Here is a 26,295-nt window from a genome sequence, read left to right as displayed (position 1 = left end):
AGATTCTCTACTGGAAAAAACAAATTTTTTCCTGAGCTGCCTGTTTCAGCCTAATAGAATATTGCTAGAACACATAATCTACAGACAGGCACAGCCCCCTCTTGGTGGTCTGAAAATGTTTAATTTCCTTTTGAGCTCTTTCTCCTTTCAGCCTGACATGATTTGCAAGAACACTTGGGGTTTGATTGTCACTCTATTATTACTTGTTCCCATTTGGTGAGGCCAGACTTGCCCCAGGCAGCTCTTGATGAAATTGGACATGACCCATTGATCTGTGACATCGATTCACAGAGCAATCAATTGACTGAAAGAAATGCACTGAAATTCAAATCACTGTAATCACCCACAAATGAAAAAGGAAAATTCTCATTTGTTTCACTTTTCATTTCCAAATATGGTACACTAGGAGGGGCTCCAACCTCATGCCAATTAGGAAAAAACAAGAAAATTTGAAAGCACCAAAGGACATCTTGACCTCAGGGGAGGACTAGGTTAGACTCCATTGATCAAAATTACTGAGCTTATTCTGAACTGGTCCCCACAGCCAGCAGGTCAGAGCCTTTATATCTGCAACCAGCAGCAGTTCCACTAATTAGCCACACATGGTCCAACTTGAAGGTTCTTGTAGCCCAGTCATTTTTTTATCTACTCCTAAGGTAAGTGGTAAATATATAGTATCTCTTTTGTTTGGGAGAAATACAGGAAATTCCTGTGGGGATACAAAGGTAATATTTGAAGTAAAACTCAGAAAAGGAGCACCAGCTTCTTTATATTTTATTTGATAATGAAAGAAAATTCAAGATTATTACTTGGACCTGAGGAAACAAATATTTGTCTAAAGGATCTCACTCTTGCATGCTAATATGCATGATTGCTTTTATGTTTCATGTATTTCCTATTTCCAGTTTTCTTGCTATTTAAAAATTATAATTTCTATATTTTAAAGAGATAGTGGCAAGAAGAACATTAAATAGTTTAGGATTTCTAAATCGAGAATAAGTTAATAAAATGAGTTAGCTTTTTCACTTTCAGGTTTTTATATAAAATAGAAGCTCTAGATTTTTTTTTAAGTGCTAAAGGAGTTAGTTTTTAATAAAGAATAATGGCCAGATATTATTAAAGGAATAATTATGGGAAAGGACTGAAACTCTTTATGAGAGGATAGAACTTAGTAAATTATTGTTTCAGTTAGTGAGGCAATAGTACAAAATTTTATAATCTAACTTTTATTTGCAAGTGGTAGATATGACTACATTTTGAATTTTTGAATTTTGAACAAGTGATGAAGTAAAATACTGGAGAAGGAAGTGGCAACCCACTCCAGGGTTCTTGCCTGGAGAATCCCAGGGATGGGGGAGCCTAGTGGGCTGCCGTCTATGGGGTTACACAGAGTCGGACACGACTGAAGCAACTTAACAGCGGCAGCGTGGAGTAAAATAGAAAAGACTCATTAATACCTCTGCTAGATTCTGACAGGTACCTAGTGCTTTTAAATTTTATTTTAAAAGGTGTTTATGCATATGTATGTACATACAGGTATGCATTTATATAAATGTGTGTACTAGTGGAGAATCAGTCGTGCTTCCTTAGAAGCGTGTCCTTTATCTTTTTGCCTCTGCCTTCACGCTCTTCCTTCCACCCTCATGTTCTCCTACAGACCTCCAGTAACCTATATGAACTTCCTCATGTGTGCCTTCTGGGTCTTCTCTCCACACTTAGTCACATATATATACATCTCATATACATATATGTACATATATATGTTTATAGGACTTTATTCAGTGAGCTACAGATGAGTGAATTTGGAAAGAATTGACATCTTTATAAATGTTTAGTTTTCTAATCCCTGGGCATGATCTATCCCCCCATTAAATTGATTTAAATAGTGGTATTTGATATTGTCAACTGTTCTTTCCTTGAAACTCTGTCCTGCTTTGGTTTCAGTGACTTCACCCTTATAGTTTTTCCCCCTCTTTCTCATTGGCCGTTTCTCATTTTCATTTGTAGACTTTTTTTACCATGCTGTTTCTCAGGGTTCTGCCATTGGCTTATTTTTCCTTTTTGTCCCTAGGTGATCTCAACCTATTCAATAATTATTTACAAATGCTTGTTTATCTGTGGTTTGCATCTTTTGTTGTTATTCTCTAGACCCAAATACCTTCTGGACATCTCCACTTTTGCTATTCAGTTTTGTTGGGTAAAATCTAATTTTTTCCCTAGTTATAATTTCTGGTATTGATGTACTTAAAAAGCCTCCTTCTATTTCAACATTATAGGACATTCTCTTTAATTTTACTTCAATACTTCTATGGTTTAATTGTTTTACATTTAATACTTTATTCCATCTGGAATTTACTTTTGTGTTTGGAGATAAGTAGGGGAAATATAACAATTCTGTGGGTTTTTTTCCTCTTATATTTTTTATTTGATATTCATAACTTTTTCACTGTCCATTTTATATGTTACTGGGAATTCCTGGTGACTAAGTACTGTGAGGCCTGAATGAAGTATGTATTTATTGTTCATTGTTGAATTCCTTGCTATCTAGCACAATGCCTATATGATAAATTATAGTACACATTATTGAATAAATGAATTGTGGAAGGAGAGGATTGTTTCATTATTAGTTTAACTTAACACTTACCTGTTTTTCCTCTGTTTCTTTCATATCTGGAAGTCATCCACATTAGAAGCCTGTAAACCCTCAAGTATTTTAACCTCATTGAACCTTGAAAGATGTCTTGTTTTTTTCAAGGTGAACCCAATGACCCATTCATGTCAGCTATGCTTTGATTCTTTCACAGCTCCCAAGCTTGCTAGCATAGCAGTTATATTCACTTTTCTTCTAAGTAAGCAGAGCTTCCATGAAAATCTTCTGTTCAGATATGGCTTTGTAGATCTAATCATATGTCATTGCTGGTACTGCTTCTGAGCCTGCTTAATCTTTACTGCTACCCTGTGCCAGTTCCTGAGGGTTTATTTGGCTGAGTTCTATTCTCTCTACTTGTATTTTCAGTCTTGCAGTAGGAGCCATCGATAATATATAATGAGGATCTACTTGGTTTTAATGTTGATGATTTTTCCAGTGATAGAGTCAAGGAGCTGAGTTTTTAAAAAGAAAAGACAATTCAGTTCACTCTTATTTATTGATGCCTTCATATGTCAAGATCAAAATGAAATAGAAAGCATCTCTGTCTGTAAAAAGAGTAGCTTTTCAGAAAAGAGAACATAGGACAACTATCACAAAGCTCATTTTGGGCACGGTACCAAGTGAGTAATACAAGCACCAGTGTTGTATGAATTCAGACATGGGAAAATCCCTCTGACTTGAGATGGCTGGGGAAGACTTCCTAAAGAAGTTGAGACTTCTTTAAGACCCTGTAGGATGTATGGTAAATATGGCATCTCATATGTTAGAAAAATAAGCAAAATTATGGAATAGAATGTACTGTACAAATATGATGGCCAATGAGTATACTAGAATGACAGTCAACTTTGTGTAGGAGAGAAGAGGATAGGAAGGAATTGGGTTGGACTGGGGAGGGTCTTTAGTATTTTTTCCAAAACCTATTCCTTAGAAATATTTCAGCAAGCATGAACCATAAGTATTAGGGCTGGAAAATCCTTCATAGTTTTATTGACATGAAGAGAGGACCTGCTGTATTGATCGTGTTTTTATATATTATACCTGGATTCTATTAATCTTAGTGTTTTCTGTATGTTTCAGACATTAGTCTCTTACCATGGGGGATTGGAATTTATTGGGTGGCATCTTAGAGGACGTTCACTCCCATTCAACCATGGTGGGGAAAATCTGGCTGACCATCCTCTTCATTTTCCGAATGCTGATACTTGGTGTGGCTGCTGAAGATGTCTGGGATGATGAACAGTCAGCATTTGCCTGCAACACCCAGCAGCCAGGTTGCAACACTGTGTGTTATGATACTGCTTTCCCTATCTCCTTGATCAGGTTCTGGGTTTTACAGATCATTTTTGTGTCTTCTCCCTCTCTAGTATATATGGGCCATGCACTGTATAGACTCAGGGCCTTTGAAAAGGAAAGGCAGAGGAAGAAGTCACAGCTTAGAGCCCAGATGGAGAATCCAGAGCTTGAATTGGAGGATCAGCAAAGGATGGATAGAGAACTGAGGAAATTAGAGGAGCAGAAGAGGATCCAAAAAGTCCCATTGAAAGGATGTCTGCTGCGTACTTATGTCTTACATGTCTTGACCAGATCTGTGCTGGAAGTAGGGTTCATGGTAGGCCAATATATTCTCTATGGGTTTCAAATGCACCCTCTTTACAAATGTACTCAACCTCCTTGCCCCAATGCAGTGGATTGCTTTGTGTCCAGGCCCACAGAGAAGACCATTTTCATGCTCTTTATGCATAGCATTGCAGCCATCTCTTTGTTTCTCAACATACTGGAAATATTTCATCTGGGCATCAGGAAAATCATGAGGGCACTTTATGACAAATCCAGCAGTGAGGGCATTGAGGATGAAAGACTTCCGTTCCATTTGAAAAAATATTCGGTGACCCAGGAGTGTATGACTTGCTCTCCCTTCCCTGAAAAAATCTCCCTACTTCAAGCCAACAATCAACAGCAAGTAATCCGAGTCAATGTGCCGAATTCTAAAACCACGTGGCATATCCCACAGGCCAGGCAACTTGATGTAGACCCTTGCTATAGTAAAAAAGACTGGGCTGAGAAGAATCAGCACAACGGACAGCTCCATGTCCACAGCCCATGTCCCTGGGACGACAGTGCTAGAATTCAGCACCCAGGACAGCAGCCAGACCATTCTTTATTTGGCTTGCAGAATATAAGACCTCACTCCTGGCTAGGTACAAAGATGGCTCCTAGGCATTGTCCATCACATACAACAGGACCCTGGGAGCAGTCCCAGGACCTACAACCCTCAGGGGAACCTCTTGCAGACTTGCACAGTCACTGCAGACACAGCGATGGCAGCATGACAGACAGCAGGGTCCAAGAGGCAAGAGACAGATCTTACCCTGGCAGTCGCAAGGCCAGTTTCCTGTCCAGACTGTTTTCTGAAAAGGGACAGCTGTACAGTGACTCAGGAAGCTCCACTTCTCGAAATAGCTCTTGCCAGGGCTTTCCACACCGGGAAAACAGCCCCTCACTTCTGCCTGCAGCCCCTGGGCGAAGAACATCCATGGTAAGTAAGGTCAGACAATCTGACTGATCATGGAAATTTCATAAGAGGTGTCCCCCCTCTGGACTCTTCTTAGCCTTCTCTTCCTTTCTTAGCCTTCTTATCCCTTCTTAGCCTTCTCTTCCCTCCTTCTTTGTGTGTATATGTGTGTGTTGAGAGAGAGAGCGAGGTTAATTTATGGAGTGTTAAATTCATTCAGTACATTCAGTTAAGCTCAATTCATAAAATAAGCTTATTGAAAACTTTCTATCAATTAGTCTTATAAGTGCTGGTATATAAATGAATCACCATCTCTGCCACCAGAGCTCTCTGAGCCTGGATGGGGAATTAGGTAAACATATAAATGGTCAAGTGTAAGTGTGCATGTTAGAGGGTATAGTGGGCAAAAGGGGGAGAGGTCAGTTCTTTACAGACAGGTCAGGAAAAGCTTTATAGTTGAAATTACTTTTGAAATGAGTCTTGAGAGATATGAGTTTCTCTAGACCTGGGAGGACTGGGGTACATGGAAGAAGGCTATCTCAGTACAAGGAGAACATGGACAAAAGCTGAGAGGTGTGATAAAGCAGAGCTGTCTGGGGGCCATGTGTGTCTGGAGCACAGGGTAGTAAGGAAAACTTCAGAGATAAAGAAGACTGGAGAAGGGGGCATGGAAGCTTTGCAGGGAGGCAATGGAGAACCCATAGTGCTAGATAATGTGTAACAGAGGAGTGCTTGGAATGGAGTTGCACTTTATAACATAATATGGAAAATATAAATCAGAGGAGGGATCATTTGTAACCTTGAGTTGCCCTTGTCTCACTAAGGAAGGAGGGTGTACTCCACTGTTTTAATAATTCTGGCATTTAAAAGTCATATACAAACATTTGTGACATATTCCACAAAGACTAAAATCAATATTGTATTGATTTTAATTCTGTTCTCTGAAAAGCCACAATGGAATAAACATTCCCTGGCTATCATAGGGCACAATGGATATTTACTGTGGATTCTTCTTGATTCTGGAAAAAAGAGTGACTCATGTTTTACCCACTGCTTGCTTCTAAGAACTTTATTTTTCCCATTAAAAAGAAAAATCCCCCATGTTAATAGGGGAATTTCTCAGCTGATTTGCTTTGTTGAGCCCACACACTTGCTTTTTCCTTTGTTTCATTCTTTGTGTTAATAATAATTGAATCCCTCTACCCCAGTTTCATATCTTCTATGAATTTAGAGATATTTTCTTACTGCACTAATGCCATACCTTGAGAAGGAATCATCCTACCTAGACTTTCTCCCAAAATGCTTTTTCTTTTCAAATTTATACTCTTTTCTGGAGGTTGATTATATTTAGGATCATTGTACGGGTGCTTGGAACCCTATGCCAAACTATGGGAGGGTTTTCCACTCTGGCTTAAGTTAGTCATCTGGAGCTTAAAAAAAATCTCCAGCCCAGGACCCATCCAATTCCAATTAAACCAGAAGCTCTGGAGATGGGATGCAGGATCAGTGTTTTTAAAACTCCCTTGGTGATTGCAATATGCCACCAGGGTTGAGATTCACCATCTTAGAGTAATCTTGCCAGTGACCCCTGCTTCTTATCTGCATTTGTGAAGTCAGTATGACAATTTTCATCATTTTCTGTCTCTTGTACCTCCTTCCATGTGAGAGAAGCCTTTGTATTGGCAGAGAACTGAGGGAAGAACGGCAGTGTTTAGTTGAGGCAGATTTCTTCATCTCAGATTATATTTTGGGAGAGACAGGCCATGCTGCAGAACTTGGAGAAAAGACGATGAGGGTGACAGGCCCTCTTTCTATTTTCATCTTCCCCTTTCTTCTTTGTTATGTTTCTAGGAATTATAAATAATGCCTTCGGTCACAGAGCTTTCCTACTAATGGTCACTTTCCCCCAAGCCTCTTTCAGAGTTGACAGGCCACTGCACTCCCCAGATGGTTAGGGAGACTTGGAGATTGAGGTCACAGCTGTCAACTCCAGAGCACTGTGGCTGACACATCATACTTACTGCAAACAGAGGGAGCTTGCATGAGAAATTAGAGCAGTTGGGACTTACCCAGTGGCCAGTGGTTAAGACTCCACCTTCCAGTGCAGGGTTCGATCTCTGTGGGGTGAAAATTCGGTCCCACATGCCTCATGGTGCGGCCAAAAAAAGGAAAGACATTAGTGCATCAAGCAAAGGATTGTTGGCATCCACTTTCAATATATGGACTATAAACAGTTTTTTACACTGTATTAGGTCCCAGAGAACTGAATTTTTCAGGGTCAGTCAGATGCATTCTGATTGTAGCAGTTGGTGTTTCAGAATAAAATGAGTTCAAGTAGAGACCCCAGTTTCTTTGCCACACATTCCCCTTGCAGAGAACTGTCCTGCAAAAGAAATCCACTCTATTTTAAAAGGTCAGGAAAACCACCTGCAAGAGCCATGATTTATACTCCAAGACATTTTCCTTGACATCACCACTGAAATCTCGCAGTTTCTTCAAGTCTAAGCCTGTTAGTTATTGATTAAGTTTCTATCAAGTTTGATTCTTTAAGGATGGAATTCATTAGGCATGAAGAGCAGACTTTTAGTCCTTTTAGCCTGGCCCAGTGAGCATGGGGAGGAAGGCTGGTTGAGTTTTAGGAACCCATGCTCCCCTCTGTAATGGAGAGGGTATGGAATGGCATTCATCAATGAATGCCTTCACTTGTCAGAGGTGCTGTAAAGTAGTCATTCTCATGCCCAATTCTACTTTAAATCTGCAGGGAAGCTTTGAAAAATGGTATAATAAGAACCTCTGCAGAAAGAGCCTGAGTACCAGTATTTTTAAAGCTCTGCCTTCCCTGGTGGCTCAGAGGTTAAAGCGTCTGCCTCCAATGCGGGAGTCCCTGAGTCAGGAAGATCCCCTGGAGAAGGAAATGGTAACCCACTCCAGTATTCTTGCCTGGAGAATCCCATGGATGGAAAAGCCTTGTAGGCTACAGTCCATGGGGTTGCAAAGAGTCGGACACAACTGAACGACTTCACCTTCACCTTCACCAGTGATTCCAATATGAACTACCACTGTAGAGTAGGAAGATTTTGGCATTAGGAAGAAGATTGCCCTGTGAACACCTCTGATCTTTTGTGATGTTAAAGTGACGATAAAGAGCACTCTCCTGTAGCTCCACAGTGCTGAGGACCTTTGTACTTCCTAATCCCTCTGCCTGTGTTGCCCCACCTACCCAAGGACCTCAGTGTGACTGATGGTGTGAGCTGTGTGCTAAGGTCCCAGGGAGCACTCCTGGGGCGTGATCATGGAGGGGAGAATTAGAGATGATGAGGTTGAAATGGGCAAGAGCTGATATGTCAGGCTTTATAGGCCATGGAAAGGAATTCGAGCTGGATGGCACAGGAATGGTGGTGGTCTGATACATATATATATTTAATTAATTTACTTATTTTTGGCTGCACTAGGTCTTTCTTGCTGTGTGTGGGCTCTCTCTAGTTGTAGAGAGTGGGGGCTGCTCTCAAGTTGTGGTGTGCAGGCTTCTCGTTGCAGTGGTTTCTCTTGTTGCAGAGCATGGGCTCTTGGGTACGTGGGCTTCAGTAGTTGTGGCACGTGGCCTTTGTTGCTGCAGGGCTTATGGGATCTTAGTTCCCACACTAGGGACTGAACTCATGTCCCCTGCATTGGCAGGTGAATTCTTAATCACTGGACTACCGTGGAAGCCCATGATACATATATTTTTAAAATCACTGTTTCTGATGAGCCTATTGTAGAGATGCTGTAGTCTGAATGTTTGTCTCCCCCAGATTCATATGTTGAAACCTTATCCCCCAGTGCAATGGTGTTTGAAAGTGGGACATTTGGGAGGTGATTAGGTCATAAGGATGGAACCCTTTCGAATGGGATTAGAGCCCTTTTAAGAGGGCATCAGTTAGTTCCCTAGCCCACCCACCATGTGAGGGTACAATGAAAAGATGACCATCTATGAGCCAGGAAGAAGGCTCACACCAGACGCTGAATCTGCCAGTGCCTTCGTCTTAGAATCCCGAGTCTCCAGAAATATGAGCAATACATTTCTATTCTTCTTTTGTTTTTAAATATTTATCTATTTTTGGCTGCATTAGGCACTCAGGATCTTCCATTGTGCACTTGGGCATTCCAGTTGTGGCCTGCAGGCTCCGTAGTTGCTGCGTGTGAGCTTTGTTGCCCCGAGGAAGGTGGGATCTTAGTTGCCCAACCAGAGATCAAATTAATGTTCCCTGCACTGGAAGGTGGATTATTAATCACTGGACTGCCAGAGAAGTCCCTACATTTCTCCCCAGTTTAGGGTATTTTTTTTAATAGCAGCCCAAATGGCCCAAGACAGGGGATAAGAGTGCAGTCAAGAGACCAGCTCGGAGGCTTGTATAGTGCTCAGGTAAGAGGGGAGTGTGACTCACTCCAGGGGTACTACTATTATTGGTTTGAAAGAAGAGTCTTTTTTCTTAGTTTTCAAATTAAAGTTATACATGTTCATTGAAAAACATTCAATCAGTATAAAAGGACACCGAGTAAAATGTGAATCTGACTATATGAGGGTTCATCTCTCACTCTCACCTGGACTCAATTCCCATTTCCCTCCACCAAAGGCCATCTCTGTGAACAGCACAGGCTGTGTTCCCCTACCTCCCTCACTGCATTCATAATCTGTCTTAGAGTACAAATATATGTCCATATATATTTGTTATATGTTTTCAAAAATATAAATGTGATCCTGCTGTAGAGATGTCTCTGCCATTTGCTTTTGATTAATTAATGAGATGTCTTGGGAACTCTTCATTTCAGTACCCATGGAGATGCCTCAGTTGGATATGCTTCATGCTTTTCCATGAGATAGGTGAACCATAAGATACTTAATGACGACTTAGCCATTCTAACTTTTTTCTACTGCAAACAATGTTGCAATGAATGTTTCATACATACTTTGATAGGTACCTGCTGCTGCTAAGTCACTTCAGTCGTGTCGGACTCTGTGCGACCCCATAGATGGCAGCCCACCAGGCTCTGCTGTCACTGGGACTCTCCAGGCAAGAACCCTGGAGTGGGTTGCCATTTCCTTCTCCAATCCATGAAAGTGAAAAGTGAAAGTGAAGTCACTCAGTTGTGTCAGACTCTTCGCGACCCCATGGGCTGCAGCCTAACCAGGCTCCTCGGCCTATGGGATTTGCCAGGCAAGAGTACTGGAGTGGGGTGCCATCGCCTTCTCTGTGATAGGTACCTAGAAGTGGAATTATTGGTTTTAACAGGCATGCATATTTTACATTTTGATAGATGCTGCCAATTTTTGCTCAGGAAGGACTATGCCAATTTATCCTCTTTCCAGCACATTAGCACTTTTTATCCACACTCAGACATTATCTATCTCCACACTCAGTCATTATCTATCCCCACCCTCAGTCTGATAAACTAGAAATGTTTCCCTTTGTTTTACTTTAAATTTCCATGATCACTAGTAAAGTTGTTCCTATGTTTATTAGCCATCTGTATTTCTATCATGAATTATCCTTGTCTATTTTTCTGTTGAGATATTTGTTTTTCCTGTGGTTTCTAGGAGCTCTTTTATGGTATTATATTAATGCCTTGTCAATATACACATTGTAAGATTTTCTCCCAGTCTGCTTATTTCTTATCGTTGTGTATGGTGTCTTTAAACTTTTAATATTGTACTAAATCTAAAATCTCTGTGACTTCTAGGTTCTTTGCCTCATTTGAGAAGGTCTTTTTTTGACACAGCATTATCAACACGGGTAATTAGATGGATGTTTGGAGGGCTGATTGTTATAATTTATTGAACTTTTTACTAGAGAAGTTTTCTATAATATATCAGTTGCCAAAGAATCTAAAGAAGAGGGAGAAAGTCTCCCATTTTATGGAGTCCCTGATTCTGGTCTAGACACTGACATGGGTTTCCTCATTGTGACCCTGTGATTATTTCCATTTAAGAATAAGGAAGTAGATGACTTGTCCAAGTCATGCAATTAGGATGTGGTAAACCACAGTCTTTGGGACACAGCAGGAACATAAATGAATATTTATTGAATGAGTGAATGAGCTGGAATTTTACCCTAAACTTGTCTGACCCAACCCAAGTTCCTTTTCCCATTGCTGCTTCTTGCTCTCCCTGTGAAAGTGATAGTCATTCAGTTATATCCAACTCTTTGTGAGCCATGGACTGTAGCCCTCCAGGCTCCTCTGTCCATGGAATTCTCCAGGCAAGAATACTGGAGTGGGTAGCCATTCCCTTCTCCAGGGGATCTTCCCGACCCAGGGATCAAACCCAGGTCTCCTGCATTACAGTCAGCCTAAGTGTAGTCTATTTTTAGGATCGATTATTACAAAATGAATCATCTACATTTGGATCCATGTTCCCATTCCACATTATTGCAAAGTCAGGAACTCTGGTTAGTTGTGGAGGGGACAAAGATGGAGATTAGGAAAAGGTTGGCCTTTTAGTTTTAGACCTGGATTTTGGACACAACAAGCACAACTGGAAGAGGAGGAGGAGATGGCAGGTGGGATTCAGATCTTATGCTGCAACGCTGTCTGGGAACAGAACCTCTTACCTGGACATTCTTCTCTGGGTGATGTGGGGAGGGGACTATCTTCTGTAGAGGGTTTTGTTTGGATTTAGGATATTTGTGACACACACAGAGTCTTGGGTGGGTGGGCAGGACTAGCTTTTACTAGCCCTTCTGAGTCTGTTTTGTTCGTTTTGTTTCAGAACATGCTTCTAGAACTTTCATCTATTATGAAAAAATAATCCATGCCTGGGATCAGAAAAAATGAACCCAGGAGAGAGCTGGCATCTGCGAAATAAAAGTTGTATGTCTGTGAGCTCAAACTGCAGGAGAAACTCAGAACCATCCCCTCCGGAACCCCTGGTCAGGCAGTGGCTGTGCATCAGAAGCTCCCAGCTGGGCCCCCTGACCTCTGGGGTCAGCCTCTCGCTGCCCTACTTGGCCACACTTCCTGAAGCTGATCTGATGCTCTGCGTACACCAGGGAGGCACTCTATTCCATCAGAGAAAATCTAGGGGCCAGAGCTGCCACCTGAAGGGAGGAGAAGTGGGATGTACTACCCTCCCGGCCAGCAGCCGACTCCGCAGCAGCAGCAGTTTGGACCCTTGAACATGGGTCCAGAGCAGCCTGGGAGCTCTGCCCGCAGCCTGGGCTCAGCATACTTCCTGTCTGTACACAGGAGGTGGGAGGGGAGATTCTTGTTTTCTTCCTCTCATCACCTTGGCATTTCTTGGGGATGAAGCAGCTGCATCTTCATACCTACATGCTATGACATAAAATATGGATGACAACGCTGGTGAACACTGGCATTGCATGACTTTATCGTTCTGTTGGACTCATACATCATCAGTGGTGATGCCATGACTGTGGGCCAACAGGTGCTGGTGGGATCTCATTACTGACCTCCAGAGGAGAGACTGGAGTTGGCACCGCTTCCTCCTGCACCCCACCCTCCCAGGGGCCCCGAGCCATCCAGCAGAAAGCACTGAACACTTCTTATAGAGCATGCTGTGATTCCACTAACTCTCCAATCTGTGAGGCTGGTTGGTTGAGTTCTGAGAATCATAAAGGTGGGGTGAATTCCCAAGGCAGGAGACACTTAGCTCCTCCATCCTCCGTCTTATGGCCAGACTCTCCTATCTCTGGCCACACACCTTCTAACAAAGGTTTCAGGTTATCAGGAGAATCAATTCGTTCCAAAGGCACAAAATCCGCACTCCTTAGCCTGCACATGGAGCCTTCATGGGCTGGCTCCTGCCTCACGTTCATTCCCTCCCTCCTGGTATCTTCTGTACTCTCTGAGTAAAGCAGATTGCCCTCCCAGTGTGACAGACCAGCCCCCAATCTGTTGAGAGCCTGCACAGAATAGAAAGGTTGAGGAAGGATAAATTTGCTTTCTCTACTTGAGCTGGAATGTCAGTCTTCTCCCTTGGACTGGGACTTACATCATTGACTCTGCAGTTCTCAAAACTATACCACCAGCTTCCCTGGGCCTCCAGCTAACAAAAGATGTAGATTGTGAAATTTCTTAGCCTCCATAATTGTATGCATCAATACCAACAAATCATCCAGTCGATCAATCAATCAACCTGTATCTGTCTCTCTAATAAAATCTCCTATTGGTTCTGTCTCTCTGGAGAACTCTATCCTGGATAACTGCCTGGGGTGTTGCAGAAGGGAGCTCAGCACTGGTAGGGGCTGGTCTATGCTTTTAGCCCAAATGGCTCCTGAGTCTTCTGTGTTCTGAGTTGGCAGAGGAGGAAATGAGGTGTGGAAATGTGAGTCAGTGTTCGGTCTTTTCTGCAGGGAGTTGGTAAAAGAGCGTGTGAAGACCAGGAGGATGAAAATGATGCCAGGGCCAAGCCCAGTTAGGTACCATTTTCAGGGGCATTCCATATTCCAGGTGCCTAAGTCACATTATCTATAACCTATGAAAGTGAAGTCGCTCAGTCGTGTCAGACTCTTTGCAACCCCATGGACTGTAGCCTACTAGGCTCCTCCGTCCATGGGATTTTCCAGGCAAGAATACTGGAGTGGGTTGCCACTTCCTTCTCCAAACCTATACAACAGCGGTGTAAAGTTGTTGTTTGTCCCCATTTTATAGATCAGAGAAAGCTTAGAGAGATCAAGTAACTTGCCCCATAGCTAAATTCTGGCTGAAGTCCCTGCTTTACAGCTGGAATTCAAACCCAGATCTTGTTGCTCTAAGGCCCATACTCCCCGCACTCTCTCTCTTGCCCATAACCATCAGCAGCCCCTGCACAATGCTTTATTGACACATCTGTTTCCTCGACGAGCCTGTGAGGACTTTTAGTGTAAGGCTGTGCATTTTAAATTTTGGATGGCCAGTATGTAGCCCAGTGGTGGTTGAGCGAACGTATGTTTATGTATAGATGCCAAAGACCAGACACTACCCATCGCTTCCAACTCCCCAGTCTGTTCCTTATTCCCTGGTGTCCTGTCCTTTCTTGTCAACACATTAATTATGAGAGACTCAGAAGCCTACATGGCACTGTTCTCCACCTCTCCTGCACCGCCCCCCTTTTTTGTAATTTAAATTTTCTTCACTCTCCAAAGCCTTTATAGGGTCATGAACTGTACTACACAAATAGAGATTTAAAAAAAAATAAAACGACACAGCGTAAATGTAATGCTTCCAGTAAATGCTGCTGTATCTCTGACGGTTTCCAGCCATTGCTTTAGGATGAAAGTCAGTGCCTCAGGGGTACACTTATCTTCAAGGGGAGAGAGTGAAAACTAGCCACGAAGAAACAGTCCTGCCTCTTTCTGGTTGAGCAGACCTTCAGCAGCAAGTGGATGTCCAGATATGTAGGAGCAGGGGTGGGGAAGGGGACAGAAGGGATGATGCTCTTGATTCAAATGAAAGGAAAGACACTTTCATAGTGGGATGTGGGAAGTGCAGCTTTCTCCATCTCTCAGGACCTTGATTCCCTGATACCAGGAATTATGATATTTATTTATGCCAGGAAAACAGAGGTGCTCAGTGCAGAGAATTGGAAGCCCATTCCACTCTGGACACCATCACAAGCTTATGGGAGACATGGAGTACGGTCATGGTAATGCATCCTAACTGAGGGGCTGGGGTGATGAGCTGCAGAAGAGTGAAAAGTTCTAGAACTATTTCCAAGAACAGCTCAGTTTTTTCCAAACAACATGCACTAGACCTGCTGACAGGGAGAAGGCAGACTGAGACTCCTCATTGTGCTCTAGAAGTAGATTCTATTCACACCTAAGGTGCACATTCAAAGTAGGGGAGAGAGGGACTTCCCTGGTGGTCTAGTGGCTAGGACTCCATGTTCCCAATGCAGGAGGCTGGAGTTCGACCCCTGGTCAGAAAAGTAGATCCCACATATCACAATTAAAAAAAATGACCCTGTATGTCACAACTAGAAGGGTCCTTCTTGCCACAAGAACAGATGCAGCCAGATTAATTAATTAAAAAAAAATAAAGTAGGAAAGAGAATGACTGCTGCCCATCTGGGGCTGGGTGGTGTTTGAATGCTTCCCTTCTGCAGGATGTAAGAGCCTCAGTGGTCATTCCCTGCCACAAGCACTGAAGTCAGGTGGAAAGTGCAAATAACCGTTGGTTCTAAACGAACAGGTTTTCCTACAGAGAATTTTGGAATCATGACCCACCCTTTCCCCAGAATGGACTGAATAACTTCATGCCTTCAGGCAAAGGACTCTCTTCTTAACCTCTAACACCTGATGCAAAGAACAGACTCAATTGAAAAGACCCTGATGCTGGAAAAGATTGAAGGCAGGAAGAGAAGGGGACAACAGAGGATGACATGGTTGGATGGCAGCACTGACTCAATGGACATGAGTTTGAGTAAACTCCAGGAGTTGGTGATGGACAGGGAGGCCTGTCGTGCTGCAGTCCATGGGATCACAGAGTTGGACACGACTGAGCGGCTGAACTGAACTGACACCTGAGATGTTTGGACCATGGTGATTTCACAACAGAGAATATTTGCTAATCCTGTTAGATGCTCCCTGAAGCTCTGCCTCAGTGGGGAGCCCATGGAGGGAGTGGAGTTTAGCAGTTGGTAATTTGTTTTCCCACCTGGCTAATGGAGTTGGGCACTTCCAGAAGCTCAGATCCCAGCAGCTCAGCTATCTCCTGCTATCACATGACTCCATCCTCACTGCCAGACCACTCATGAGTCCAGCGTACTCACGTCATCTGGGCTGCCCGCCATTCAGTATCTCGTTTTCCCTTTACAGCAAAATTCAGACTCAAAGTGATCAAATATTCTTTTCTGGCTTAGCTGTATTTCTGCCCTAACCAATTCTAAACTCTCTGCCCTGCAATTTACTGTATCTGGCATTGGTTTTTCCTTTTCCCCATTTGCATTCATTTAGCTTTTTCACTTAAACCTATTATTATGAGATATAGATTCACATGCCTTAGTAAGAAGCAATATTCTTCATCCAGCTTCCCCCAAAGGTGACTTTCTGCATAATGATAGCACAATATCAAAACCAGGAAACTGGGTTTAGTGCCTTTTGTCTACTCTCAAAGGCATTAAGGATTTTTTAAATTGAGAGTTGAAGAACTGCATTTAGCATTATCACACTTTTAAGATTTCTTATCAGATTAATCAGGTAGCAGGTAAGGGTCCAAACAAGGGAGAGGCATGGCCTCTCTCGAAGGAAACCGTTCCGAAGGCCTCTGGCTCTATAATCTCCAACACAGGGATCAGAGAAAATCAGTTTACAATGCATAATGATATGTCTTTATTTCATCAACAGAAATGGTGTCTAGACAAAATTCAGTTAACACTAGCAATTCAATTGAGTGAATTTTTTTTTTTGCACAATAGTGTATTTACAATGAGTAAATGAAGTTTCCATTCATTAGTTCATAACAATGCTTTTTTTCTTCCCCCAAAAAAGGTAAAAATTCTTAGTTACAGAGAATAAGCATCAACAGCCATTTCATTTTTACAATAAAAACCACAAGAAAAAACCACAATCACTTAGGAAATAAAAAGACAAGCCTAAGAACTAGTACAACAAAATGATGCATTGAATTAAGTTACATTAATCGCATAGAATTTGTGTAAAAAGTATGTAGAAAAACACCTGATGTAACCTGTTACAGTCGTTGACCAGTTATGAGAGGTACAGAGGGTTATACAGGTAGATATGTGTGAAAACTGTCCGTATTGTTTGACCTGGGGAGGAAGAGGAGAGGGGCAGTAGCCCCTTGCATACACTGAGAAAACCCTGTTTTGAAAATGGCCTCTGGAGTTTGTAAGGCATAGATTGGAGGTGCACTTGCATTAGACTGGTTCTGGAACAAATTCTCACAGGCCCATAGGACCTCACAAGCAAAGGTGGCACTTGTCTTGAACGGCTCACCGTGTCTGACCAGTGCCCGAAGCTCCTGAACGCCCGTGGAAGCGTCTGAATCTCTCACTAGAAGTGGCAGGTCTTTTACGCCGGGGCGTGAATGGGCCTCTCAGCGTTCACACATGCACACTGCACTGTTAGGACTCCCGTGGAGGTCACCCCTCTGCCTCCAGGCATGTTTTGGTAGAAGACTTAGCATCAAACTGTAGGAAGAAAACCTCTCTTTGTCCAAATCCCTTCACTCTTTCCTGTCCCCACAGGAGCGTCCGGTGCTGCAGTTGAGTCTACCTGAAATGCATACTCTGGGTGCACTTCTGTGTCTAAGGAGGCCACTGTGTTATCTGAGGTCAGTCCACTGGAATGGAAAGGAAAGTCAAAGTTGGTTGTCCTTTGCTGGAGAGTGAAACGCACACACGGTGTCGAAACAGGAAACCAGAGCTATGAAGGTGGGCCTCTGCAACCGAGTGGGTTTTCTTCACAACATGGCAGCATCCTTGTCATATGACAATGAAAATGCACTGATACTCATTTGCTATAAATACTATCTCCAAGGTGGAGTTTAGGAAAATACTATACACTTACTTTTCTTTGCAAGAAATGTTTTTGCACCGTCAGTCGAATAATTTATCCTCCATCTGCCACAATAGGTTTTTTTCTATGTACAAAGACTGCTTGCACGCACTATTTGTGTACAAATATATTTTATTCTGCAGCATCCGTCTTCGATGCTTGGGTCAGGAGATAGCTTGGGCAGTATTCGGCACACACAGCTTACACACAGAATGCCTCCAGGCACACACAATGCCTGCACGAATTCCAATTCCACAAAGGCTTCCCACTGAGCACTGACTTGCCAGTAATGGAACCCACAGCAAAATCCTCAATTTGGGGAAGAAAGACTAACTCATGATCCAGTGAATAGCTTTATTCTTTAAAAAAAAAAAAAATTGTGTTTCTTTGCCTGTTTATACTGATTTGAGGACAAAACTTCATTCTTTTTGTCCTCTTGATCAGCAACTCCTCCAACAAATGTTAAGTTCTACTGGTGCAGTTTGAAGTCATTTATTAAGTGGCTCCTAGTTGAAAACGGTTATAATGTACAGAGCTAGGGAGAAGGCAATGGCACCCCACTCCAGTACTCTTGCCTAGAAAATCCCATGGACGGAGGAGCCTGGTAGGCTACAGTCCATGGGGTCGCTAAGAGTCGGACACGACTGAGTGGCTTCACTTTCACTTTTCACTTTCATGCACTGGAGGAGGAAATGGCAACCCACTCCAGTGTTCTTGCCTGGAGAATCCCAGGGACAGCGGGGCCTGGTGGGCTGCCGTCTATGGGGTCGCACAGAGTCGGACATGACTGAAGCGACTTAGCAGTAGCAGTAGCAGCAGGGAACCAATAGGGAGTCTAAAGAGCTTTGCAGGTTTTTACTCCTTTTGAAAGGATTATGCTACATAATCTAGCACATGGATCAGCTTGAAGGCGCAAGTGGGTTCTTCAAAGCTGTATATTTTCGCACCTTTGTCTGTTCATTTCTTCTTCTTTATTGGCAATCATAAAGCATTTAGAGAGAAAGTATAGGTTTAGACCTCTTGATAATAGCACTGGACTTCAGTGTGCCCACCTGGTTTTTAGAAGTCCCCTCATGTGAATTCTGTTGCTGGTCCCTGCCTTCCTTTTCAAGGAGAAGTGGCAGCTGACATACTAATCATCAGCCTTTTTTTTTTTTTTTTTACTTCCTTGGGAAAGCAACACAAGGATTAAATCCAAAATCATAGTGCATCTTTAAAGCAGCATACCTTTAGAAATACAGTTAATAAATTACTTGTACACTATACAAAATACCCTTCTCTACGGCAGCATCACCTCTGATGCCTGAGTCATTAGTAAGGGAACCCAGAAGAGGAGGAGCAGGTGGCCTAGTCACTTTTCCAGCTTTTTTTGTTTGTTTGTTTGTTTTTGCCATGGTTTTGTTCCAGAATCAGTATGTCATGAAGTTATTTTATTCAAGGCACCCCCAGATAACGCAGAGAAACAGACATATACAGCAAAGCATGCACCTGCCCAAGCCGGACCAATCTGAACGAAGTGAGGTTGTCTGGAGACACAAGCAGAAAAAAGGCAGATCCGAGGGGAGGACTAGTTTCAGGCAGATGTTAAGTAGCCACAGGATCACCTCCATTGTCCCTGCTGCAGCAGCCCATGCCTACCCCGGCCACTTGGAGACACAATTTCCTGTCATAAGGACCCTCCTGAACATTTCATGGCTGGAATATAAATGCCAGAGTTCCTTATATCTGTAAGGATAGAACCTTAATGGTACAACTAGATGTCACCATTCCACACAAACACTATTCCTTGCTGTTAACTTGCTTTTCTCGTTCATAAAAGACTCGGGTTTCACTAATGGATCCCAGGAAAAGGAGACAGGCTGGTTTTAAAACTCCACTTGAGGCAACCTGGACCCTGGTCCCCAGCTAGTCCTCCCTTTGAATCAACCTGGAAATAATCTTGACAAGCACATGGTTCAGACCAGTAAGAGACACAGACATGTCATGTCAACAACTGAAAAAAGCCAGTCGCTGTTCCTGGTGGACAGTGAACCAAATTCCAACAACTTGTTCAAATCTCCAAGAAATCGAAAGACGGTTTCTCCAGCAGTGTTTTTAACTGGTTCCCATGGCAGGCATGGCAAGGGTGTGGTTAGGGAAGAGGAAGACATTTGAGGCAGGAGCTGGCCAGAGGAGGCCATGGGCTGAATTTGGGGGAGAGAAATATAGGAACCCCCTCCCCAGCTGGAAGCCAGCAGCGCAGGACAAAGGAAAGGGGGGCGTTCAAAACGGGGTCAAGATGACCAGGTGCACATGAGTGGGTACCAGGGTCATTCACAGCAATGAGCCAGTTTGGACCTGGTTATGATATGAGCAGAAAACATTCCTTTTTTAAAAGAAGAGGAGGTCACTTAAAAAAGGCAACAAGAGAGTTAAAAAACCAAAAAAAAAAAAAAACAAACAAACCTTTTAGCCAACTCTTCCACCAGAACACACACCTATGATGGATCACGGCTTTCACACTGAGTTTAAACTGGAGCTGTCCCCAGTTTTCCCCAAAGGCAAACCTCAGAGAAGCACAGAACTAGGCCAAGAAATTCCAACAGCCACAACAGAAACCGCAGCTTCGACTCAGCAGGAGCAAAACGTATCTTAGACAAGTGCACACACACACACACACACACACACACACACACACACACAAGAAAAAACAAAAACCCAGAGGCAGGTTCTAAAAGTGGAACTATTTTCAAAGAAAAGCCTTTTTTTTGTTTTTTTAAACCCTACCGCATGAACCAACAAATTTCTGGCATTCATACATATTTAAACATTTAGCACTAATATTTGTACAGAAAAAAGTTAATAATACTAAAACATGTTACTATGATTTCACTTTTCGCCTACGTCATATACTAATTTCCCCTTTCACATGCAGCTTTAATATCGTCCAAACAATGGCACAAATGAAGAAACAAAACCATCTAGTCCCCACAGCCCACCACCCCACCCCCACATTAAACTGTTCGGGACTCCTCCCCGCAGCCAAGCTGGAGGACCCACAGAAGAGGGGGTGCTGACCTCTCCCCCAACACAGGCTTCAAGGGGTCTGCACCCCTTCCTGTAAACGCAGCCAGGGGCCCACACGCCCCCTGAGCCAAGGGAAGCCACTCTCTGTGGGTTGCAAGCCAACTGGTTTTGCAGCAAAAGAAGGAAATCATCATCAGGAGAGAGTAGGGAGGTGCGTGGTGGGGGTAAGGGGCAGGGAGGGCTCCTGGACGCATCGTGTCCAAAGCCTCAGATGAAATCTGCCTTCAGACCAAGAAAATTGGTGGGAAAACCTCAGGATGCAACTTAAAGCATTTGGAGAAAGAAGGGACAAAGAAATACTTTTGTCTGCGCCAGGAACAGACATCAGGCTACAACTGTCCTGCTCTCTCCTACTTGGGCGGGGCCAGCGGCATTAACCCCAGGACAGCCGCAGAAAGGTGGGACCCCCAGGGCGATGACTCAAACCCCCTCAGGTGAGTCCCAGGGGAGGCAGGTCCGGGGCAGGGTGGCCAAGCAGCCAAGTCCTTTGAAGGAGAAGTTCCTACTTGTCCTATACATCCAGAGCAGGCAGAGGCCTGGGGCAGTGTTGAAATGAATGGGACTTACTCCCTGTCTAAGAAACCAGTTCTAACTTGGTATCTAGGAGCCAAAGCCTGCTGAGTTCCGGTATAACATGACGATTCCCGCTGTTTCAATGCACTTTCCAGTGAGATGTCCAAACTCTTTCCCCACTTAGAAATCTGAACATCAACTCTGAACTCTCTGCATTTTAACTTTGCTTAGGAAAAGGTGGGGAGGAGGTGAGATATAAAAATATTCAAGCAGATTATTGTCTACATCCTAGGATGAATTCATTATTTGGCAAGATTGTTTTTCTTACATAATTATCACCTGAGTGCTTTTTTTTTTTTTTAATTAGCTGTTTTACTTTTTGAAGTAAGAGCAAAGAATATACAGTTTACTTGAGTTATACTGAAGTGACAACTTCATTTAAGAAAATAGGTTTGACCCAAAACTCAGTGCAAGTGGCAAAGTTGACCTTGACTGTACAGTATCCGCAAAAAAAAAAAAAAAAAAAACCTATGATACTCAACTGGCACCGTCTGACAGTGCCCAAATCAAACTAAACCAACAAAAAAATAAAAGGTCTGAAATAAAATGTCAAAGAAAGCTTCCAACACTGAATTCTGTCCATAAATAAGCACAACTTCAACTGTGAAGCAAGAAAAACGACCAGGTTAACAGTTACAAACCGGTTCTAGCATCAGAGACAAAAGAAGAGGAATGTTGGAACCTGTTTATAAACGAGAAACCAAGTTTCCAGTTTTAGGATGAGAAAATTGAGGCATGCAGGACTTTTGCATATGGAGAGAGATAATATATTTCATATATATTATATATATAATATGTACAGTCTAGCTATAAAACTTTGATGTGTATAGAAGCTGTCTTCCATGAAAAAAGTTGAACATTCAGAAGAAATTCCTGAGATAGGGTTTGTGACATGGGCCACTGAGAAAAGAAATCCGTGGTTGGGTCCTAGAGGTGTTATAATCTATCCCTGTAAAGACTGAAATGAACCCACAGACAGACAGCGTTGCCACTGTCGTCTTTCCTTGCCTGAACAAGGGGTAGCACCATTGTGAAGGTAACTATATGTTGCTCCTGCTTGAAGGGAGGAGAGAATACTAAGAAACAGTATTGCTGCTAAGACCGCTGTAGTGTGCACCAGATTCCTTCTCGGTTCTTCCAGACGACAGACGAACAGCACCGCAGCCTGACCCAAGGACACCTGTGTGGGAGAGGGCTGAGAACTCGGGGGCAGGCCGTCACTGGGTGTAATCTTTCCTGGGTTGTTCATCCGTTGTACACTTATCAGTCATTTCCTGGCAGAAGTCCACGGTCACCGTTTGGCTCCTGGGTTCCAGGGGAGGCCCTCTCTCAGAGAAGGTCCCTGGGTCAGTGCCTTCCAGCCTCCGAGCAGAAGTACAGTTCTCTGAGGCGTTGCTGGGGGCCCAGGGAGGGCCGGGGGCCGCTGCCCCCTGCTCCAAGCAGCAGGGTGCACTTTCCCCCACCGCGCACTGAGGGGCGGCAAGGTTCTGCTCCACGCTCAGGGGCGTGGGGTTAATACTGGGGGCTGTGGGAAGACCCACGGGTCTGAGGACAGGGCAGTACCGATGCAGGGCCTGGATCTGCTCGGGGCTCTGGATGTCTCGGCAGACTTCCTGGGAGAGGCAAGAGAAGTTGTCCAGCAGTTCTCCCATGCATGCTTTCAGCTGATTCCTCTCTGACAACAGCTTCTCTTTCTCACACACCTGGATAAGACAGGAAAAAGAGGCATACTGAAAAGCAGAGACATTATTTTGCCAACAAAGGTCGGTCTAGCCAAGGCTATGGTTTTTCCAGTGGTCATGTATGGATGTGAGAGTTGGACTGTGAAGAAAGCTCAGCACCGAAGAATTGATGCTTTTGAACTGTGGTGTTGGAGAAGACTCTTGAGAGTCCTTTGGACTGCAAGGAGATCCAACCAGTCCATTCTGAAGGAGATCAGCCTTGGGATTTCTTTGAAAGGAATGATGCTAAAGCTGAAACTCCAGGACTTTGGCCACCTTATTCGAAGAGTTGACTCATTGGAAAAGACTCTGATGCTGGGAGGGATTGGGGGCAGGAGGAGAAGGGGATGACAGAGGATGAGATGGCTGGATGGCATCACTGACTCGATGGACGTGAGTCTCAGTGAACTCCAGGAGTTGGTGAGGGACACGGAGGCCTGGCGTGCTCCAATTCATGGGGTCGAAAAGAGTCGGACATGACTGAGCGACTGAACTGAACTGAACTGATCCAGCCTGAATGCGAGGAGCTGATACCCTGTGTTCTGTGGGGGGTTCCTACTTCAGTTTTTTGCATCCTACATTAGAGTGTAACTCAAGAATGACTGGGGCTTCCCCAGTGCCTCAGAGATAAAGAATCTGCCTGCAATGCACGAGCCACAGGAAACATAGGTTCAAACCCTATGTCAGGAAGATCCCCTGGAGGAGGGCATTGCAACTCACTCTAGTATTCTTGCCTGGACAATCCCATGGACAGAGGAGCCTCGTGGGCTATAATCCATGGGGTCGCAAAGAGTTGGACATGACTGAAGCAACTTGGCACGCATGCATTCATGAATGACTAGGTCAGAATCTAGAAACTTAAAAGTTCCCTATCCATATTTTTGCCATATCTTCCATCTGAGCAGCCCACTGAGATGTGCCAGCGTCCATGACACCTTCCCTGTGGCAGTTCTTCATCCTTTTCTGAGGCTTAGCTAAAAAAGTGAAAGTTGCTCAGTCTTGTCCGACTCTTTGCGACCCCATGGACTATATATAGTCCATGGAATTCTCCAGGCCAGAATACTGGAGTGGGTAGCTGTTCCCTTCTCCAGGGGATCTTCCCAGCCCAGGGATTGAACCCAGGTCTCCCCCATTGCAGGTAGATTCTTCATCAGCTGAGCCACCAGGGAAGCCGTGGCCAAGCAACCAGCAAAGTCTCCACCCACCAGAAAACTGTAGACAATCAAGGTTCCAGTTTCCTGGTATTTGGGGTTTGAAGAGAATCAATTGGAAACTCTCAGTTTCCAACGTTATAGTTGAAAATCTCCCCCAGATACATTAGGGTTTGATTTCTGAAGGTCAAAAATAACTGACCAATTCCAACTATAAGACATTCTGTAAAAAGGCAAAACTATAGAGACACAAAAAGATCAGTATCTGCCAGGGGTTGGGGGTGGGGAGGGAGGTAAGAATAACTGAAACACAAAGGATTTTTAGGGCATGCAACACGTCACTGTCATAGCAAATACATATCATTATACATTTGTCCAAACCCACAGAACATACAACATCAAGAGTGACCCCTAAGGCAAATTATGGACTTTGAGTGATTACAATTTATCAATACAGACTCACCACTCTGAGAAGACTGTGAGTGAGCAGAGGGAAGGAGCAGGTGGGAACTCTTATTTTCCCTTTAATTTTTCTGTGAACCTAAAACTTCTCTAAAAAAGCAAGTCTATTAAAAAAAACACATGAAAATTGCAAAAAAAACTCAACTACTGAAGTTTCTTATGGTTCACCCTATATCAGCACGCTCTTGGCCTTTGCAGCAGACCGACTGAACACAACGAGTCCTCCTATGATGGCTGAGGACTGTGTAGTGAGTCTCAAGTACCCAGTCTCTCTGGACATGGAAAGTGCCCACAGAGGTGCTAAGACAGGCTTAGTGTACTAGCCCAGGGTTCTGAGATGTTCTCCTCAGAGAAGATGCCATATAGACTCTAGTGTAACTAAAATTCATCACCCTATCAGAGAGATAAATGTGGTCATAACTATCTGTGTCAAGACAGAACATAAGGAATCTCCCTGAGACACAATTGCAGTGAAATGGATGGAGAGACGGGACATTTGAAGGGGTGTGAAGTGAGTCCTGACCCTTTGCAAGGGTACGCTGAGGGCTGAGGAGTGGATGAGAGAGGATGGGAAAGAGAGAGAGAAGAGGGAAGAGGGAAGAGGGAAGAGAGAGAGCCAGAGATTGAAAGAGAGCGAGAGGAGAGTGAAGCAAACATATGACCACGGGGTCTCCTACATGGGAGCTGCACGTGCTGAAACACGAATGCAATCTGGCAGGCAGTGTGGGCACGTGTGTCGGAGACAGAGATTTACACGGGGAAAGGGCACCTGCTAAAATATTTATAAATTTATCAAGAAAACATGTTTTAAAGATGAAAAATAAACAGATGTACAAGTGCCACTTGAGAGAGACATACATTTTGCTAAATACATTTTGCGAGTTTGCAAAAGCAGAGTGAGTGCCATGCGGGAGACCAGTGGGAGTGAGTGGGCGGGACCAGCCTGTGGACACCGCCCCCCAGCGAGCTGGTGGAAGTGGAGGTACGGAATAAAACACATCCGGAGGGCCCCCAAGGAAAGGATATCTTACACCAGTAGCTGTGCAACTTGGACCTCCTTCCCTGGACCTGCAACTCAGCAAACTGAGAGGGAACACCATCCCTGGGAAGGATCTCGGTCTCAATTCTGCCACATCTTCTTGGCCAAGTCACCCACCCCTCAATGCCCACCGACCTGCAACATGTCCTGGGCCACTTTCTAGAAGGAAGAAAGTGAAATGCTGCCTGTGGCAGTGTTTTGGCTCTCTGCAGGAAAGGCCGTATAAATCCAGGCCTCGGTTAACAGCAGGATGCTTTAAGTCACAGGTGTACTGTGGATGAGCATGTGACACTCACATTCCATGGGGAAGGTAGCACATTATTCAAGGGGTTTCCAAAAGGCAAGGGGAGAACTAGGAGATGCCCTCTGGTTTCAGCTGAGCAATATCAGCACAGAGCTCTAAGTTTCTGCCCGGTGTGTGGCTTAGACTTTTTAAATTTGTTCAGTATGACATAAGTACACAGAGAAGAGATCTAATTACAAAAAATCAGGCATTTCTCAAATATGGGTGATTAGATTTATTCCTGTACCTGGAAAAGAGCGCAGGGCCAGAATTACCATAGGCATATACTTAAGGTTCGATGGCTTATCCCCAGCAGGCCTAGCCTCGCCTGAGCACCTAGCTAAGCC

The 26,295-nt window shown here is 43.8% G+C and overlaps 2 protein-coding genes across 3 annotated transcripts in view; one reads left to right on the top strand and one right to left on the bottom strand.

Moving 5' to 3' along the window:
• The first annotated feature begins 1,364 nt into the window (after positions 1-1,364).
• On the top strand, positions 1,365-13,334 carry GJA10 (gap junction protein alpha 10). The gene is made up of 2 exons (XM_027551388.1): positions 1,365-5,186; positions 11,908-13,334. Exons 1-2 carry the CDS (start codon positions 3,744-3,746, stop codon positions 11,944-11,946), a joined length of 1,482 nt encoding a protein of 493 aa, XP_027407189.1. The 5' UTR covers positions 1,365-3,743; the 3' UTR covers positions 11,947-13,334.
• A 5,408-nt stretch (positions 13,335-18,742) lies between these two features.
• Positions 18,743-26,295, bottom strand: part of BACH2 (BTB domain and CNC homolog 2) — a 390,487-nt gene continuing 382,934 nt past the window's right edge. For both annotated transcript variants that reach the window (XM_027551387.1, XM_027551386.1), the window contains one exon: positions 18,743-22,995. In XM_027551387.1, the coding sequence (XP_027407188.1) occupies positions 22,510-22,995 (486 nt within the window). In that variant the 3' untranslated portion in view covers positions 18,743-22,509. The remainder of the gene's footprint in view (positions 22,996-26,295) is intronic.

This window comes from Bos indicus x Bos taurus, chromosome 9, assembly GCF_003369695.1.
Source record: "Bos indicus x Bos taurus breed Angus x Brahman F1 hybrid chromosome 9, Bos_hybrid_MaternalHap_v2.0, whole genome shotgun sequence".
Taxonomy (NCBI): Eukaryota; Metazoa; Chordata; class Mammalia; order Artiodactyla; family Bovidae; genus Bos; species Bos indicus x Bos taurus.
This window is presented reverse-complemented; position numbering and strand designations above follow the sequence as displayed.

Coding starts and splice junctions, on each gene's coding strand:
- GJA10 (XM_027551388.1), top strand. CDS start 3,744: ATGGGGGATTGGAATTTATTGGGTGGCATCTTAGAGGACGTTCACTCC. Junction 5,187..11,907: donor CTGGGCGAAGAACATCCATG/GTAAGTAAGGTC, acceptor GTTTTGTTTCAG/AACATGCTTCTAGAACTTTC.